This window comes from Leptodactylus fuscus, chromosome 3 (assembly GCF_031893055.1).
Source record: "Leptodactylus fuscus isolate aLepFus1 chromosome 3, aLepFus1.hap2, whole genome shotgun sequence".
In the NCBI taxonomy this organism is placed as follows: Eukaryota; Metazoa; Chordata; class Amphibia; order Anura; family Leptodactylidae; genus Leptodactylus; species Leptodactylus fuscus.
The window spans coordinates 143,093,693-143,114,594 of NC_134267.1; the positions used below are offsets into that span (position 1 = coordinate 143,093,693).

Genomic DNA, 20,902 nt, shown 5'->3' on the forward strand with positions numbered 1-20,902 from the left:
TATGTGAACATGATAATGGGGTTCAGGCTGTGTGTGAGCATGATAGTTGGGTTCAGGCAGTGTGTGAGCATGATAGTGGGGTTCAGGCTGTGTATGTGAGCATGATAGTGGGGTTCAGGCAGTGTATGAGCATGATAGTGGGGTTCAGGCTGTGTATGTGAGCATGATAGTGGGGTTCAGGCTGTGTGTGAGCATGATAGTGGGGTTCAGGCTGTGTATGTGAGCATGATAGTGGGGTTCAGGCTGTGTATGTGAGCATGATAGTGGGGTTCAGGCTGTGTATGTGAGCATGATAGAGGGGTTCAGGCTGTGTATGTGAGCATGATAGTGGGGTTCAGGCTGTGTATGTGAGCATGATAGAGGGGTTCAGGCTGTGTATGTCAGCATGATAGTGGGGTTCAGGCTGTGTATGTGAGCATGATAGTGGGGTTCAGGCTGTGTATGAGCATGATAGTGGGGTTCAGGCTATGTATGAGCATGATAGTGGGGTTCAGGCTGTGTATGTGAGCATGATAGAGGGGTTCAGGCTGTGTATGTGAGCATGATAGTGGGGTTCAGGCTGTATGTGAGCATGATAGTGGGGTTCAGGCTTTGTATGTGAGCATGATAGAGGGGTTCAGGCTGTGTATGAGCATGATAGTGGGGTTCAGGCTGTGTATGAGCATGATAGAGGGGTTCAGGCTGTGTATGAGCATGATAGAGGGGTTCAGGCTATGTATGAGCATGATAGTGGGGTTCAGGCTGTGTATGTGAGCATGATAGAGGGGTTCAGGCTATGTATCAGCATGATAGTGGGGTTCAGGCTATGTATGAGCATGATAGTGGGGTTCAGGCTGTGTATGAGCATGATAGTGGGGTTCAGGCTGTGTATGTGAGCATGATAGAGGGGTTCAGGCTATGTATGAGCATGATAGTGGGGTTCAGGCTGTGTATGAGCATGATAGTGGGGTTCAGGCTATGTATGAGCATGATAGTGGGGTTCAGGCTGTGTGAGCATGATAGTGGGGTTCAGGCTATGTATGAGCATGATAGTGGGGTTCAGGCTGTGTGTGAGCATGATAGTGGGGTTCAGGCTGTGTATGTGAGCATGATAGTGGGGTTCAGGCTGTGTATGTGAGCATGATAGTGGGTTTCAGGCTATGTATGTGAGCATGATAGTGGGGTTCAGGCTGTGTATGAGCATGATAGAGGGGTTCAGGCTGTGTATGAGCATGATAGTGGGGTTCACGCTATGTATGAGCATGATAGTGGGGTTCAGGCTATGTATGAGCATGATAGTGGGGTTCAGGCTATGTATGAGCATGATAGTGGGGTTCAGGCTGTGTATGTGAGCATGATAGTGGGGTTCAGTCTGTGTATGTGAGCATGATAGTGGGGTTCAGTCTGTGTATGTGAGCATGATAGAGGGGTTCAGGCTGTGTATGTGAGCATGATAGAGGGGTTCAGGCTGTGTATGAGCATGATAGTGGGGATCAGGCAATGTATGAGCATGATAGTGGGGTTCAGGCTGTGCATGTGAGCATGATAGCGGGGTTCAGGCTGTGTGTGAGCATGATAGTGGGGTTCAGGCTGTGTGTGAGCATGATAGGGGGGTTCAGGCTGTGCATGTGAGCATGATAGTGGGGTTCAGGCTGTGTATGAGCATGATGGGGTTCAGGCTGTGTGTGAGCATGATAGGGTGGTTCAGGCTGTATGATAGTGGGGTTCAGGCTGTGTATGAGCATGATAGTGGGGTTCAGGCTGTGTGTGAGCATGATAAAGTAGTTCAGGCTGTGTGTGAGCATGATAGTGGGGTTCAGGCTGAGTATGTGAGCATGATAGTGGGGTTCAGGCTTTGTGTGAGCATGATAAAGTAGTTCAGGCTGTGTGTGAGCATGATAGAGCGGTTTAGGCTTTGTGTGAGCATGATAGAGGGGTTCAGGCTGTGTGTGAGCATGATAAAGGGGTTCAGGCTGTGTGTGAGCATGATAGTGGGGTTCAGGCTGTGTGTGAGCATGATAGAGCGGTTTAGGCTTTGTGTGAGCATGATAGAGCGGTTCAGGCTGTGTGTGGGCATGATAGAGCGGTTCAGGCTGTGTGTGAGCATGATAAAGGGGTTCAGGCTGTGTGTGAGCATGATAGAGGGGTTCAGGCTGTGTATGAGCAAAAGAGGGCGTGGGGAACACTTTGTGTGAAAAATAGAAGGGGATGTACAGGATGCTTGAGAAATAAAGAGGAGATGGGGGTGCAGGCTGCCCAAGATGGAGAATTGGGGTTGCAGCTTGCGTGATAAAAGGGGTACATTAACGGTATAGCTCTGTGTGAGAAAGGGAAACGGGGTTCAAGCTGTGTGAGGGGAAGAGGTGCAGGATGCGTGACAAATGGGTCAGTCTCATGAAGGGAACACTTAACATATGGGGGGGGGGTGTTTATTCATTGTTTTACATGAGGCTTGTGTCTCTGCTGTCACATCAAATTCCAGAATGCCCTCTGTTTTTTTTTTTTTATACATTTGACTAAAATTTAACCTCAAAACAATGTTTATCTAGTTTTTTTGTTTTTTTTTGTTTCTAGGTTTATGTGAGATCTCAATGGTGTGAAGACCCCGCTACACGATCATTAGGTGCTAGTGCGCTAGACCAAGCGAAGTGCCCCCTAGTGATCAAATGTCTCAACCGGGCACCTCCAAATAGGCAACACTCGTAAAGGTTTATAAAATACGGCTTTGTTTGGAGCCTTCAGTAACATTTATTTGATGGCCCCCTCAGTGCCCTCCCCAACTCAGTGCCCACATGTAATATAATGGCCCCACAGCGACCAACATGTTGTACAATGGCCCTTACTCTGCCTCTACATGTATACAGCCTGCAGTAGAAGTGCCAATATTTTGTAATGTATTACATTAGGGATTAGACTCCCTGGGGTTCAAGGCCCCCAGGGGGTACACCTGCCCTATGCACCCCCATACACAGAATTAGAAAAAAGTTATGGGTGTCATAATATGGCGACTTAAAGAAGAAAAAATTTTGGCACAGTTTTGGATTTTTGTTAAGGGATTAAAATGTAAATAAAACCATGTAAATTTGTTTTCCCTGGAATTGTACCGAAACATAGAATACAGGTGACACACATATAATACTGGGGGACACATAGAATACAGGGGGGGGGACATAGAATACAGGAGGACACATAGAATACAGGGGGGGACACATAGAATACAGGGGGGGGGGACATAGAATACAGGGGGGGGGGACATAGAATACAGGGGGGGGGACATAGAATACAGGGGGGGGGACATAGAATACAGGGGGGGGACATAGAATACAGGGAGGACACATAGAATACAGGGGGGGGGACATAGAATACAGGGGGGGGGGACATAGAATACAGGAGGACACATAGAATACAGGGGGGACACATAGAATACAGGGGGGACACATAGAATACAGGGGGGACACATAGAATACAGGGGGGGACATAGAATACGGGGGGACACATAGAATACAGGGGGGACACATAGAATACAGGGGGGACACATAGAATACAGCGGGGACACATAGAATACAGGGGGGACACATAGAATACAGGGGGGACACATAGAATACAGGGGGGACACATAGAATACAGGGGGGACACATAGAATACAGGGGGGACACATAGAATACAGGGGGGACACATAGAATACAGGGGGGACACATAGAATACAGGGGGGACACATAGAATACAGGGGGGACACATAGAATACAGGGGGGACACATAGAATACAGGGGGGACACATAGAATACAGGGGGGACACATAGAATACAGGGGGGACACATAGAATACAGGGGGGACACATAGAATACAGGGGGGACACATAGAATACAGGGGGGACACATAGAATACAGGGGGGACACATAGAATACAGGAGGACACACAGAATACAGGGAGGACACACAGGATACAGGGGGGACACACAGGATACAGGGGGGACACACAGGATACAGGGGGGACACACAGGATACAGGGGGGACACACAGGATACAGGGGGGACACACAGGATACAGGGGGGACACACAGGATACAGGGGGGACACACAGGATACAGGGAGGACACACAGGATACAGGGGGGACACACAGGATACAGGGGGGACACATAGGATACAGGGGGGACACATAGAATACAGGGAGGACACATAGAATACAGGGAGGACACATAGAATACGGGGGGGGGAGAGACATAGAATACAAGGGGGATACATAGAATACAGGTGACACACAGAATACGGGGGGGGAGACATAGAATACAGGGGGGACACAGAATACAAGCGGGACACATAGAATACAGGGGGGGACACATAGAATACAGGGAGGACACATAGAATACAGGGAGGACACATAGAATACAGGGGGGGACACATAGAATACAGGGGGGGACACATAGAATACAGGGGGGGACACATAGAATACAGGGGGGGACACATAGAATACAGGGGGGGACACATAGAATACAGGGGGGGACACATAGAATACAGGGGGGGACACATAGAATACAGGGGGGGACACATAGAATACAGGGGGGGACACATAGAATACAGGGGGGGACACATAGAATACAGGGGACATGTGTCATTTTTGGCTACAGAGTAAATGCCATTAAAAGAAAGTCCGTATAAAAGTTACACAAATGCAGTTTTTCTCAAATTCCACCCACTTCTGAATTTTGTTTCCAGCTTCACAGCACATTGTACAGAATAATAAATGGCACCTTTATGAAGAACAAATTTGTCCCGCAAACATTAAAGGGAGTGGTCCAGGATAAAATGTAATTCCTATACTAATATAAACACCCCACCCCCGACTACTTTCTAAATTACATAATTTATCAAAAATATATATTTACCCATATCCCTATGGCGATCATGTGACCGCTCCAGGGACATTTTCTGGTTACTGGAGACGTTCCGTTTCCGGAAACAGAACGTTAGTACTACTCCCCCCACCCCTTTTCCCTCCACCCCATCATACTTGCCTCTCTCCTTTTAGACTTCCTCCTGTGGGATGTCTCCTCCCTCTTTGCTGTCAATCCACCTCTACTATGCAGGTGTGGGAGCAAAAGCCTCTGATGCCTGCGTTGTAGAGGTGGATTGCCGACTGCAGAGCAAAGAGCAGCGGCGAAATTATTGCGTGCTCCGGCAGAGTCAGAAAAGAGGGAGGAGCTGTCTCGCTGGAGGAAGTCTGGAAGTAAGAGAGAGGCAAGTATGATGGGGCGGTGGGCTAAGTTAGTTGGGAAGGTCTAGTAGTGGGCGGGATAGCTAGAGAGACGGAGGTTGAGGTAGTGCGAGTCAGCCTACACGTACCATGATGCATTTGCTAAGGCCTGGTTCACATCTGTGTTCGGTATTCCATTCAGGGGGTCCGCTTGGGGATGCCCTCTGAACGGAATATTGAACGCATTAAAAAGCGATAAGCAATGAAACCACATGGACCCCATAGGCTATAATGGGGTCTGTGTATTTTCCACACGAATCATGCGGAGAGAAAAGTGCTGCTTGTAGGATTTTTCTCTCCACATTTTTCAAGCGGAATAGGGGACAGAGACCCCCAAAGGAAATATTGCAGGTGTGAATCCACCTATTGCTAGTAACAACCAATCCCAGTGCAGTGTAGGTGCGGCCCCTCAGGATCTGACACTAGCTGTTACCCCGGCCCCATGAGATGTCCATTATTATTACAGTGTTGCCAAAAGTATTGGCACCCCTGCAATTCTGTCAGATAATCCTCGTTGTCTTCCAGAAAATGATTACAAGCACAAACTCTTTGGTATTAATATCTTCATTTATTTTGCTTGCAATGAAAAACCACAAAAGAGAATGAAAAAAAAAGTCAAATCATTGATCATTTTACACAAAACTCCAAAACTGGGCCGGACAAAAGTATTGGCGCCCTCAGCCTAATACTTGGTAGCACAACCTTTAGACACAATAACTGCGCACAACCGCTTCAGGTAACCAGCAATGCGTTTCTTACAAGGCTCTGCTGGAATCTTAGACCATTCTTCTTTGGCAAACTGCTCCAGGTGCCTGAGATATGAAGGGGGCCTTCTCCAAACTGCCACCAAGAGATCTCTCCTCCCCCACAGGTGTTCTATGGGATTCAGGGCTGGACTCATTGCTGCCACTTTACAAGTCTCCAGGGCTTTCTCTCACCACCATTTTCTAGTGCTGACCTGAAGTGTGTTTTGGGTCATTGTCCTGCTGGAAGACCCATGACCTCTGAGGGAGACCCCGCTTTCTCACACTGGGCCCTACATGATGCTGCACAATGTGTTGGTCGTCTTCAGACTTCATAATGCCATGCACACGGTCAAGCAGTCCAGTGCCAGAGGCAGCAAAGCAACCCCAAAACATCAGGGACCTCCGCCATGTCTGACTGTAGGGGGCGTCTTCTTTTCTTTGAAGGCCTCTTTTTTTCCCTGTAAACTCTATGTTGAGGCCTTTTCCTACTTTTGTCTCCTCTGACCAGAGAACATTCTTCCAGAATGGTTTTGGCTTTCTCAGGTAAGTTTTAGCCAACTCCAGCCTGGCTTTTTTCTGTTTCTGGGTAAGAAGTCCCTTCTCATTCAGACGCCGGCGGATAGTACGGGGTGACACTTGTACCCTCGGACTGCGGGGCAGCTTGAACTTGTTTGGATGTTAGTTGAGGTTCTTTATCCACCATCCGCACTATCTTGCGTTGAAATCTCTCGTCAATTTTTCTTTTCCGTCCATCTAGGGAGGTTAGCCACAGTGCCATGGGCTTTACACTTCTTGATGACACTGCACATGGTAGACACAGGAACATTCCGGTCTTTGGAGATGGACTTGTAGCCTTGAGATTGCTCATGCTTCCTCACAATTTTGCTTCTCAAGTCCTCAGACAGTTCTTTGGTCTTCTATCTTTTCTCCATGCTCAATGTGGTAGACACAAGGACAGAGGTGGAGTCAACTTTAATCCATTTCAACTGGCTGCAAGTGTGATTTAGTTATTGCCACCACCTGTTAGGTGCCTCAGGTAAGTAACAGGTGCTGTTAATTACACAAATTAGAGAAGCATCATATGATTTTTCAAACAGTGCCAATACTTTTGTCCACCCTCTTTTTTATGTTTGCTGTGGAATTATATCCAATTTGGCTTTTTGACAATTCTTTTTGTGGTTTTCTATTGAAGACAAATTAAATGAAGATAATAATACCAAAGAATTTGTGATTGTAATCATTTTCTGGAAGAAATTGAGTATTATCTGACAGAATTGCAGGGGTGCCAATACTTTTAGCCAACACTGTAAGTATATACTATATAATCTTTCAACGTGATGTGGTCTAGAATTCCCTTCCCCTGCCTCTCCCCTTCCTATTTCCATTCCTTGTTTGGGTCTTCCATTCCTCCTCGGTCTTTCTTTTGTAAATTTTTAATTTTTTTTTACCTTAAATTATGCTATACATTATGGGTTTTTATATGTGATCTTTATTTGTATGCCCCCTACACGGGGTTTTCTATATTTTGTACATATATAATGTTTTCTTTGTATTTTAATAAATACCTTTTTGATACTAAATATGAAATTAAAATCGATTTTTAACTAAATATATTCATTGTCCTGTTTTCATTTTGATGGTTCTCCCCCCCCCTTAGGATAAGGTCACCAATATTTGATCAGTGGGGCCCAGCACTTCCAGCCAGTCTCCAGTGCTAGAACCTCCAAGGCTCTGTAGACTGTATATAGGCAGGGTAGACTACTACAGCTCTGATCGCTGTATATAGGTGGTGGTTAATACTACAGTTCTGTTCACTGTATGGCTGGTCTTACACGACCGTAATGTAAGTCCGCAAATGGTCTGCAATTGAGGGTTTTCAATTGCGGGCACATTATACTCAATGCGGCCTCTTACACCACCAGATATTTTATCCGTGGCGTGGCCGGGCTGAAACCGTGGTCTGCAATTTGTAGAGCATGTCCGTAATGCCCGTGAATTGCAGCACTGCACGGACTCGCCCATAGAACTCTATGGGCGAGTACAGCAGCTCATGGACATCTGCGGAGTGTATGTTGCAGATCAGCAACTAGTGTTGCTGATCAGCAACATGCGGACTGTAGAATCATTACGGTCGTGTAAGACCAGCCTAAATAGGCAGTGGTTAATACTACAGCTCTGTACACTGAATATAGGTGGTGGTGAATACTGCAGCTGTGTTCACTGTATATAGGCAGTGGTGAATACTGCAGCTGTGTTCACTGTATATAGGCAGTGGTGAATACTGCAGCTGTGTTCACTGTATATAGACGGTGGTGAATACTGCAGCTGTGTTCCTAGTCATTGGGGGCAGGGCTGTAGCACCACCGCTATAGCAGGGGCACAGATGTCGGCTTCCAGCACCAGAGGCAACAAGCTATTCCCTCTAGGAATAAAAAGTAGATCACTGGGGATCTGTCTATTGGACCCCCACTGATCACATGTCCTGTTTCTGCCCTATATGATCCACAATGTGCGCTGATGATTCGTTCATCTCTTTGAGACTGCCAGAGATAATTCTGATCTCTACTTCTTTTCAGCAGTCCCATAGAGATGAATGGCGCAGTAGTACAAATGTAGGACCCCTGTTTTGATGATGGTGAGGGTCCTAGTGGTCAGGATAGATTAGTGTCAGAGCTGTGGGGATTGGCCGCTGTAATAGGTACTAAGCCTAAAATACAACACTGTAAATAGGATTATGCCATGAAAAGTATTTATCTGTCCACAGGATAGGCGACAAATATCTGATGGGTGCGGGTCTGACGGCTGCGTCCCCCACCGGTCCCGAGAGTTGAGGGGGTTCTTTTCACCTGCTTTACATTGAGCCTGATCAAAGTCTGGTGGTGGACGGCGTCAGATATCACTGAATGCTGGACTTTGGCTATCTCCGGTGCACCCACTGAAGAGAATGGGGGCGCCGGCCACTACCAGTCATGAGGGGACAATAATCTCCTGTTCTTGGGATAAGTGGGGGTCTCAGTGTTCAGACCCCACTGATCAGGTATTTATTCTCTATACCAGGGATAGGGAACCTTCGGCTCTCCAGCTGCTGTGAAACTACAACTCCCAGCATGCTCCATTCACTTCCATGGGAGTTCCAAGAACAGCAGAGCAAGTATGCATGCTGGGAGTTGTAGTTTTGCAACAGCTGGAGAGCTGTACGTTCCCTACCCCTGCTCTATACTATAGATGGGGCCTCTATTGGGAAACAAGGTGGGAGAGACATTCCCTTTAAGATCCTTGTAAAGAGGGTTTTGATGAGCAGGCATCTTTTACTGTTCCATCATACACTTCTGATGGAAATGTTTGACGATGAACAGAAGACATTATGGTCAGTATGATCAGGCGCTCCTCGTAGATAAGGCACGATTCAGGGGAAATGTGCGCCATCTCGTAGCCGCCATACGTTTCCCCCATCATTTACGCCACATTTCGGGTGTAAATGATGGTAAATCTGATGAGGCCTCCTTGGAAAAGTGGCACGGGCGGCACAGAACCGCCCAGGTTCACCCCTGGTACCTGTGTTTTTACTCTTGCTTTTTTCTTGCTTTGAACTCACTGGGAAATTCATCAACCCCTTGTGCTTATGGCAAAAAAAGTCGCGAACTTTTTTATTTGCAAATAGCCTCTTTGACACCACTATTAGCACTTTCTGGAAAGAAGGCAGGGTGTGGATAGGTCATCAATATTATAGCAGCGGTATAAAACTGGGTTCCCTCACGTATTGGCGGTATGACACCGGGCCCCCACACACACACACATATTGGCAGTATGACACCGGGTCCCCCAATATATATCGGCGATATGACACCGGGCCCCAACTTACATATCAGCGATATGACACCAAGTTACCCCCCTCCCCCTCACATATCGGTGGTATGACACCGGGCCCCAACTCACATATCGGCAGTATGACACTGGTCATCACATCAATCACATGGCCTGGTTACAGTTCACTCCTATTCAAGAGGCTGAGCTGCAATTCATCTGAACTAAACTTACTGTGTCATAGTGATGTATATTAGAGGGAGTTTTGCTCATCTCACCCATGGTCACTCAATGAAATGCCGCCAATACATCGGCCATTTTGTCCAGACCATATGTGGACATCTAAATCTGCCAATAGGCTCAAATTGTGAGAGGAGATGCAGATACGGAGCAAGAAGAAGGAGACAAACCGAAGTAGTAGGATTTATCTTATCTATATAGGGCAGGCTAAGTCCAAGAGGGCAGAGGGACCTGGTCCTTCTGCTCAAAACTAGCTATCTCTAGTGGGTAAAGGCACCTGGTCCTTCAGCCCCCTAGGATTTGCCATTCTTATATAGAGCTTACCCACTAGAGAGAGCTAGATTTGAGTAGAAAGATCAGGTCCCTTAGCCCACTAGGATTTAGTCTGAAAACTATCTCTAGTTGGCAAATACAGATTGACAGAAGTCCACAGTGGATCAGCGTTCACATGCTTTCACAGCTCAGCTCATTTATTTGAATGGGACTGAGCTGCGATCAAGTCATGTGACTTATGTCATAGGACCAATAAAATGAAAACAGTTTCTGCGAGAGTCACTGCAGCTCCAAACTGCTGAGGAAAGTCCTATGGGATATAAAGTGATCAGATAAGGCAACAATAAAATGGACCAAGAACCTGAAAAATGTGTTGGAATACGTCAGCGCTATCAAAAAATATAAATAAATCAAAATAAACCATTTTTATATTTAAATAAAAAACCAATAAAAAATTAGATTTCTGTATATAACAAGTCCTTTAGCCAAATAAGATTTAGCTTTCTTATATAAAACAGTCTAAATCCTAGTGGGCTAAGGGACCTGGTCTTTCTGTTCAAAACTAGCTATATCTAGGGGGCTGAGGTACCTGGTCCTTTAGCCCACTAGGATTTAGCATCCTTATATAGAGCCGGCTAAATCCTAGTGGGCTAAGGGACCTGGTCCTTCTACTAGCTATATCTAGGGGGCTAAGGGACCTGGTCCTTCTACTGAAAACTAGCTATATCTGGGGTGCTGAGGGACCTGGTCCTTTATCCCACTAGGATTTAGCATCCTTATATAGAGCCGGCTAAATCCTAGTGGGCTAAGGGACCTGGTCCTTCTACTGAAAACTAGCTATATCTAGGGGGCTGAGGTACCTGGTCCTTTAGCCCACTAGGATTTAGCATCCTTATATAGAGCTGGCTAAATCCTAGTGGGCTAAGGGACCTGGTCCTTCTACTGAAAACTAGCTATATCTAGGGGGCTGAGGGACCTGGTCCTTTAGCCCACTAGGATTTAGCATCCTTATATAGAGCAGGCTAAATCCTAGTGGGCTAAGGGACCTGGTCCTTCTACTGAAAACTAGCTATATCTGGGGTGCTGAGGGACCTGGTCCTTTAGCCCACTAGGATTTAGCATCCTTATATAGAGCAGGCTAAATCCTAGTGGGCTAAGGGACCTGGTCCTTCTACTCAAAACTGTGTATCTCTAGGGGGCTGAGGGACCTGGTCCTTTATCCCACTAGGATTTAGCATCCTTATATAGAGCAGGCTAAATCCTAGTGGGCTAAGGGACCTGGTCCTTCTACTGAAAACTAGCTATCTCTGGGGTGCTGAGGGACCTGGTCCTTTATCCCACTAGGTTTTAGCATCCTTATATAGAGCCGGCTAAATCCTAGTGGGCTAAGGGACCTGGTCCTTCTACTGAAAACTAGCTATATCTAGGGGGCTGAGGGACCTGGTCCTTTATCCCACTAGGATTTAGCATCCTTATATAGAGCCGGCTAAATCCTAGTGGGCTAAGGGACCTGGTCCTTCTACTCAAAACTAGCTATATCTAGGGGGTTGAGGGACCTGGTCCTTTAGCCCACTAGGATTTAGCATCCTTATATAGAGCAGGCTAAATCCTAGTGGGCTAAGGGACCTGGCCCTTCTACTCAAAACTGTGTATCTCTAGGGGGCTGAGGGACCTGGTCCTTTATCCCACTAGGATTTAGCATCCTTATATAGAGCAGGCTAAATCCTAGTGGGCTAAGGGACCTGGTCCTTCTACTCAAAACTAGCTATATCTAGGGGGCTGAGGGACCTGGTCCTTTATCCCACTAGTTTTAGCATCCTTATATAGAGCAGGCTAAATCCTAGTGGGCTAAGGGACCTGGTCCTTCTACTGAAAACTAGCTATATCTGGGGTGCTGAGGGACCTGGTCCTTTAGCCCACTAGGATTTAGCATCCTTATATAGAGCCGGCTAAATCCTAGTGGGCTAAGGGACCTGGTCCTTCTACTGAAAACTAGCTATATCTAGGGGGCTGAGGGACCTGGTCCTTTAGCCCACTAGGATTTAGCATCCTTATATAGAGCCGACTAAATCCTAGTGGGCTAAGGGACCTGGTCCTTCTACTGAAAACTAGCTATATCTGGGGTGCTGAGGGACCTGGTCCTTTAGCCCACTAGGATTTAGCATCCTTATATAGAGCCGGCTAAATCCTAGTGGGCTAAGGGACCTGGTCCTTCTACTGAAAACTAGCTATATCTAGGGGGCTGAGGTACCTGGTCCTTTAGCCCACTAGGATTTAGCATCCTTATATAGAGCCGGCTAAATCCTAGTGGGCTAAGGGACCTGGTCCTTCTACTAGCTATATCTAGGGGGCTAAGGGACCTGGTCCTTCTACTGAAAACTAGCTATATCTGGGGTGCTGAGGGACCTGGTCCTTTATCCCACTAGGATTTAGCATCCTTATATAGAGCCGGCTAAATCCTAGTGGGCTAAGGGACCTGGTCCTTCTACTGAAAACTAGCTATATCTAGGGGGCTGAGGTACCTGGTCCTTTAGCCCACTAGGATTTAGCATCCTTATATAGAGCTGGCTAAATCCTAGTGGGCTAAGGGACCTGGTCCTTCTACTGAAAACTAGCTATATCTAGGGGGCTGAGGGACCTGGTCCTTTAGCCCACTAGGATTTAGCATCCTTATATAGAGCAGGCTAAATCCTAGTGGGCTAAGGGACCTGGTCCTTCTACTGAAAACTAGCTATATCTGGGGTGCTGAGGGACCTGGTCCTTTAGCCCACTAGGATTTAGCATCCTTATATAGAGCAGGCTAAATCCTAGTGGGCTAAGGGACCTGGTCCTTCTACTCAAAACTGTGTATCTCTAGGGGGCTGAGGGACCTGGTCCTTTATCCCACTAGGATTTAGCATCCTTATATAGAGCAGGCTAAATCCTAGTGGGCTAAGGGACCTGGTCCTTCTACTGAAAACTAGCTATCTCTGGGGTGCTGAGGGACCTGGTCCTTTATCCCACTAGGTTTTAGCATACTTATATAGAGCCGGCTAAATCCTAGTGGGCTAAGGGACCTGGTCCTTCTACTGAAAACTAGCTATATCTAGGGGGCTGAGGGACCTGGTCCTTTATCCCACTAGGATTTAGCATCCTTATATAGAGCCGGCTAAATCCTAGTGGGCTAAGGGACCTGGTCCTTCTACTCAAAACTAGCTATATCTAGGGGGTTGAGGGACCTGGTCCTTTAGCCCACTAGGATTTAGCATCCTTATATAGAGCAGGCTAAATCCTAGTGGGCTAAGGGACCTGGCCCTTCTACTCAAAACTGTGTATCTCTAGGGGGCTGAGGGACCTGGTCCTTTATCCCACTAGGATTTAGCATCCTTATATAGAGCAGGCTAAATCCTAGTGGGCTAACGGACCTGGTCCTTCTACTCAAAACTAGCTATATCTAGGGGGCTGAGGGACCTGGTCCTTTATCCCACTAGGTTTTAGCATCCTTATATAGAGCAGGCTAAATCCTAGTGGGCTAAGGGACCTGGTCCTTCTACTGAAAACTAGCTATATCTGGGGTGCTGAGGGACCTGGTCCTTTAGCCCACTAGGATTTAGCATCCTTATATAGAGCCGGCTAAATCCTAGTGGGCTAAGGGACCTGGTCCTTCTACTGAAAACTAGCTATATCTAGGGGGCTGAGGGACCTGGTCCTTTAGCCCACTAGGATTTAGCATCCTTATATAGAGCCGACTAAATCCTAGTGGGCTAAGGGACCTGGTCCTTCTACTGAAAACTAGCTATATCTGGGGTGCTGAGGGACCTGGTCCTTTAGCCCACTAGGATTTAGCATCCTTATATAGAGCCGGCTAAATCCTAGTGGGCTAAGGGACCTGGTCCTTCTACTGAAAACTAGCTATATCTAGGGGGCTGAGGGACCTGGTCCTTTAGCCCACTAGGATTTAGCATCCTTATATAGAGCCGGCTAAACCCTAGTGGGCTAAGGGACCTGGTCCTTCTACTGAAAACTAGCTATATCTAGGGGGCTGAGGGACCTGGTCCTTTAGCCCACTAGGATTTAGCATCCTTATATAGGGCCGACTAAATCCTAGTGGGCTAAGGGACCTGGTCCTTCTACTGAAAACTAGCTATATCTGGGGTGCTGAGGGACCTGGTCCTTTAGCCCACTAGGATTTAGCATCCTTATATAGAGCCGGCTAAATCCTAGTGGGCTAAGGGACCTGGTCCTTCTACTCAAAAGTGTGTATCTCTAGGGGGCTGAGGGACCTGGTCCTTTATCCCACTAGGATTTAGCATCCTTATATAGAGCAGGCTAAATCCTAGTGGGCTAAGGGACCTGGTCCTTCTACTGAAAACTAGCTATATCTAGGGGGCTGAGGGACCTGGTCCTTTAGCCCACTAGGATTTAGCATCCTTATATAGAGCCGGCTAAATCCTAGGGGGCTAAGGGACCTGGTCCTTCTACTGAAAACTGTATCTCTAGGGGGAAATTACAGATTGTCAGGAGTCCACAGCAGATCAGCGTTCACGTGCTTGATTTTACAGCTCAGCTTATTTATTTGAATGGGACCGAGTTGCAATCAAGTCATGTGACTTATGTCATAGGGCCAATAAATTGTAAACGGTTTTCGCGAAAGTCACTGCAGGTCCAAAATGCTGATGAAAGCCCCATGGAATATAAATTGATCAGATAATCCATCAATAAAATGGACCAAGAACATTAAACAAATGTGTTGGAATACTTTGGCGCTATCAAAAAATATAAATAAATTAAAATAAAACATTTTTATATTTTAAAAAAATAAATAAAAATAATAGATTGCTGTATATATTACAGGTCCTTTTGCCACATAGGATTTAGCTTTCTTATATAAAACAGGCTAAATCCTAGTGGGCTAAAGGACCTGGTCCCTCTGCTCACTAGGATTTAGCTTTCTTATATAGAGCCGGCTAAAAGCTAGTGGATAGAAGGACCTGGTCCCTTAGCCCACTAGGATATAGCCGGCTCAATATAGAACAAGCTAAATCCAAGTGGGCAGAGGGACCAGGTCCTTTAGCCCACTAGGATTTAGACTCTACCGACAGCAGAGCACTACAAGGCTCAGCAGGAAGAGGAAGGACAGAACTGCAGATGGAGCTTATTACATATTACATTGCCCTGCTCTTATGGGTTTCTCCAACTGACCTGAAGGTTTCTGGGGTTGGGGAATGGAGGGGTCCAATATACTGATGCCAGGCACCTGCTCTGTATTCTGCCAGTCTACGGTCTACAGAGTATCTCATGCCAGTGCACTACTGTAACCCATACAGAGACAATGCGGGTGACTTACAGCAGTAGCGGGTTCTGTGAGCGCAGACATTAGATTCTCCACATAAGCGGCTTCTGTCCTCCTAATTCCCGTGCAGACTGCACCGTCACCTTGGAGACACATCCGCTTCTTTCTTCAAACTGTCCCGCTGTAAAGTCTCCAGTGCGCATGCCCTGACAAGGAAAAGATTGGGTGACGTGCTTGGCTTCCAGGCGGAGCGGGCGTCCCAAGATGGCGCTAGTTGCGCTGCGCGCCTTCTGACTTCAGGCTTCACTACAATGGAGGGCGCAGTCTGTGCTGTGGTAGCTTGTTCTGTGCATTGTGGCATCGGCCCACTTGTACAGATCTCCGAAGTTCCAGACTATTTTGACCTCGCAGTCCGCGTGTTAGTGAAGCAAAAAGCCATCCAAAACGGGTGCGGAATTACATACGAACATGTACCAATGGTGCCCGGGGAGCTGGTGCCTGTCTGTGCACTTCCTGACTGCAGCACTTTTACCTGTCATCCTATCCTATTAATAGAGTTTGTGGGTTTAAACCCGCTCGACCGATTTGGCTGAAAGTTTCCACAAACATAGTTAATACACCCGATTGCGCAATAGGCTACTTTTCGTTACAATAGCGCACATACGTTTGTGCCAGGACCCCCACAAAACCCAAACTCACACCACCATCTCTGCAATCTCACACACTTTGGACCATAGCAAGCCACAAAATTCCTATTGCCCTCTACAGCCTCGCCCCTAACCCCACACAATCACATATACATATACTTTACCACTTTGCCCCTCACCTTAATGATACTCCAGGAGGCTCTCTTTAACGCTCCGGAGCAGCCATGTTTGCCGACCCCCACCGCTCTGACAATCCGCGACACCGCCCACCCATGTCAATACCCCTAGGCGGTCCAATAAATGCAAAAACAAAAAGAAAAAAAATAACATAAAAAGTATTACAAATTCAAATCCGCCCCCCCCCCCCCCATTTCCCTAGAACACATATACAAGTAGTTAAATACTGTGAAACACATACATGTTAGGTATCCCTGTGTCCGAAATCGCCCCCTCTACAAAGCTATACAAATATTTTGCCTGGATGCTTAATGCCGTAGCGGCAAACATACTGAAAAGTCCAAAACCGCAGTTTTTTCACTATTTTCATTATCATACAAATATCAATCAAAAGTGATTAAACTAATAGCATTTCCTGGAGATGCAACAACTAAAAACTACACCCGACCCCGCAAAAAAAGACATCCCCCGACACAGACAAATAAAAAAGTGACTGCTGTCAGAATATGGCAACTTTTAAAAACAAAAAAATGTCAACACACTACTGGCAGAAAATAACAAAGCATACAATGTCGTATATCGAGGTATATTAACTTCAAATACCTCTGTCCTAAAGACACTATGTACAGTTTCTCAGAACACCGTATAGCAGCTCAAATACAAATTAGCTTCAACACAAAAGTATCATGTATTCTCTGAATTACAGCAAAAACAAGATACAAAGTTACATTTCATATCCCATACCTTTTACACACTACTAAAACCTTACCCACGCCTGAATTTACCCACTTCTACAATCACCGCAGACGAAGTCGCAGGTACCAGTTAGTTCAGCATATGTGTTATAGGGATGAGCTGCACGTTTCAAGGATGTCTAACTGCATGCAGAACATTGTCATGTGTGAACCTTTAATACATAGGTCAACACAGCCTAAGGCTGGGTTCACACAATGTATTTTGGCACGTAATGTGGCACGTAGACTCCGCGGGAGCTTTTGCGGGCCGTATACGCTCCCATTGTTTTCAATGTACCGGCTTCAATGGGAGCGTATACGGCCCGCAAAAGCTCCAGCGGAGTCTACGTGCCACATTACATGCCAAAATACATCGTGTGAACCCAGCCTTACGCATACTGTAGAATAGACTAAGAGCATTCACATTACCAACTTCATCCGCCATTTCTATGCCACTGAATTTTGGTTCCAGGTATTCACATACCAGCAATCCTAACTGGATAACTTACAACTAGTGACATACCCATTGGCCAACAGCAGCATGGGACAGGATGGCCTGGATACAAAATATTTGAATTCATTGATATCAAAGTTCATGATAATTTATTGATCTGACTTCCGGTTTTGGTATTTTAGTATTTTGCAATTTATTGCCCAGCTCTACCTTGTTCACACATCGGCGTGTGTAAGCCCTGCTTCACATGTATTACGACTTTTGTTTCACTGTTTTTCAAGTGGAATGAGGGACGGAATCTCCAAAAGGAGATCGAGCGCTAGTGTGCACCTAACGTTACTCAAACAAAACTGGCATCTACCAAATGTATTAAGCAGTAAATACAGAAGAGACTCTAGTCTTGTAGGTTACTGAGTGATGTTCTAGCACCAGCTCACAGCCTTTCAGCCAATAAACAGTGGTAGATGGACACCTTACAGTGCTGATGTCATGTCCACCATATAAAGTGCTGTGGGTTTGACCATGAAGTAGTTGCAGTGATGGTGGAGAACATGAAGGATCTGTGGTTCATTTCCCTGCATCATACAGAGCACTCAGTTCTGAAAAGCTTGCAAGGAGTAAATGGAATATGAGAATCTAGTCAGATTTAAAGGGATTCTACCACTAAAACACATTTTTTTCTAGTTAACACGTCGGAATAGCCTTTAGAAAGGCTATTCGTCTCTTACCTTTGGATGGGCTCTCCGCTGCGCCGTTCGTTCAAAATACCGGTTTGTACCGGTATGCTAATGAGTTCTCTCGCAGAGATGGGGGCGTCCCCATCGCAGGAGCAGCGATGGGGGCGTCCCCATTGCAGCTCGAAAACCGACCGCAGCGCCGCCTCTATGGTCTTCTGTATCCTCCCCTTGCTTCTTCAGCGTCCTGTCGGAGGCCTGCGCAGTACGCTCTGTTCGGCGAAGATTGCCGAACGTACTGCGCATGTGCGAAATTGCAGTGCCCGCACTATGGCTGGGACCGCAATTTCGCGCATGCGCAGTACGTTCGGCAATCTTCGCCGAACAGAGCGTACTGCGCAGGCGTCCGACAGAGACGCTGAAGAAGCAAGGGGAGGATACAGAAGACCATAGAGGCGGCGCTGTGGTCGGTTTTCGAGCTGCAATGGGGACGCCCCCATCGCTGCGAGAGAACTCATTAGCATACCGGTACAAACCGGTATTTTGAACGAACTGCGTGGCGGAGAGCACTTCTAAAGGTAGAGACGAATAGCCTTTCTAAAGGCTATTCCGACGTGTTAACTAGAAAAAAATGTGTTTTAGTGGTAGAATCCCTTTAAGCACTTACAGACAGATTAGTGCTAGAAATCAACAGGTAGGAGTGAGGAAATAGCTGTGCGGATGTTTTTGTGAGCCTAACAACACAGCAGCATTCCTGCTCTAAGAATTACAGACAAAGAACAGTTAACCTTTTCATTGCTGACTATGTAATTTTGTCTTGGGGTATATTCACATTTGCGCTAGGTGGGAGCTCGGGGATTCCGTTCCCCATTCCGCTTTAAAAATGCGGAGAGAAAAGTCTTGCAAGCAGGACTTTTCTCTCTGCATTTTTCAGGCGGAATCCATTATAGTCTATATACATACAAACTACCTCCAGTTTAGTGACAAAAAATGATAAGCTCTAGGCCCAAGGACTCTGATACCGTATTTCCCCGAAAATAAGACAGTGTCTTATATTAAATTCTCGTCCTAAATATAGGACGTCTTATTTTCAGTGGGGGGTGTCTTATGGAGTGGGGGACAACCCGCTCCATAAGACATGCAGGAGGTTAGGGGAGGGGGAGGTAGGCTACTTACGTTCCCCATCTTCAGCTGGTGCTTCTGTTGATCGCGGTGGTGGGCGGGGCTTAGCGAGGCTGCCGGCAATTGCCAGGGAGCCTCACTTTGTGGGCATTGCAGCCGGCTGAACGCTGTGAACTGTGTTCCATGTGCACAAGAAAGCTGGCTGCTGCCTCTGCTGTGATACTGGCTGCTGTGGGATGAGCTGGGAGAGCCAACTCCCAGCAGCATATGCACAGTGGGCATCTCCCAGCTCATCCTACAGCAGAAGGGCTTTCCTGTGCACACAGAACATCGCGCACAGTGTTCAGCAGGCTGCAATGGTTTTTGGGGGATGCCTTAGTTTCTGGGGGTGCCTTATATTAGGCAATTAAACAGAAACCTCCCCATGCCTTATTTTTGGGGGATGACCTATTTTCGGGGAAACACGGTAGTGTACCCCAAAATTTTTATTGAAAATCTGCAAATTGTAACTTTGCCAACACAATGTTGTTACTCCACACTAGACTATCCCTCACTCCCAGTTTTACTAGAGCAAGCCATTCCTTATTTTGTGGTTTTAAGGTGAAGTGCACATTGAATGGCACTGTTGCACATACTGGAGCAGCAGTATATGGTGGATGATTACTCCATGCAGCAAACCAAAAACACATTAGAGTGGTGCAGGCGCAGTACACTCGTGTAGCAGACCACCGGAAAATAGCCGTCCATGCATGCACAGTCGGTTGTACCCAAACCCGAAGAGGCAGAGTCGATTGCGCATGCGCAAGATTTTGCATACATACAACGCTGCGTCCGATGCCTGCGAAAAGCAGAAGTTCTGGCGAAGAGGAGGAGAGGAGTGAACATAACCAGCTAAGGGGTGATAGAGAGTTATGGTGCGGGGGTGCTCAGAACACACAGGGAACACCTTCATTGCTCCATGATCCTAATTAGCATAATAGAAGAAACCGATTTTATCGGAAACAGTGGAGAAGCAAAGAATGGAAGGTAGGAGTAGAATAGCCTTTAGCTAAAAATGGCCAGGGAGAGGTAAATAACTGTTTTTTATGTTTCCTCACCTCATCATTATACAATCATTATACTCTGGCGTCCAAAAAGATCCCAGAGTATTATAATTTTTCATGGGTTGTCCACAATGAAGCATAATGGAAGATCATAAGGCTAATCTGTTTTCCCTTAGCCCAAACAGCAGCACAAGATGGGGTATTCCTGCTCCTGTGTGCTGTTAGGACAGGTGGAACTTTTAATTAGCTAACAGTTTTTCCCCCTATAAGAGGCCAGAGCGACCTCCTCCCACCTGTGTTAGTCAAAAAGTATAAAAGGCAATATAACAATACAAACATTACCATAAACAATGGGAGGGAGCCTCGTGCTGCTGTTTGGGCTAAGGGAAAACAGATTATCCTTATAATCTTCCATTCCCCCTATGCCCAACAGCAGCACAAAATGGGGAACTAGCAAGTATAATCCCAACTAGGGCGGGAGATCTTG

General features: G+C 46.6%; 1 protein-coding gene across 1 annotated transcript in view; it reads right to left on the minus strand.

Annotated features, from left to right (window-relative positions):
- CCDC150 (coiled-coil domain containing 150) overlaps positions 1 to 15,732 on the minus strand; it is a 67,380-nt gene extending 51,648 nt beyond the window's left edge. The window contains exon 1 of the mRNA XM_075268454.1: positions 15,619 to 15,732. Within this exon, the coding sequence (XP_075124555.1) occupies positions 15,619 to 15,720 (102 nt within the window). The 5' untranslated portion in view covers positions 15,721 to 15,732. The remainder of the gene's footprint in view (positions 1 to 15,618) is intronic.
- Positions 15,733 to 20,902: the final 5,170 nt, after the last annotated feature.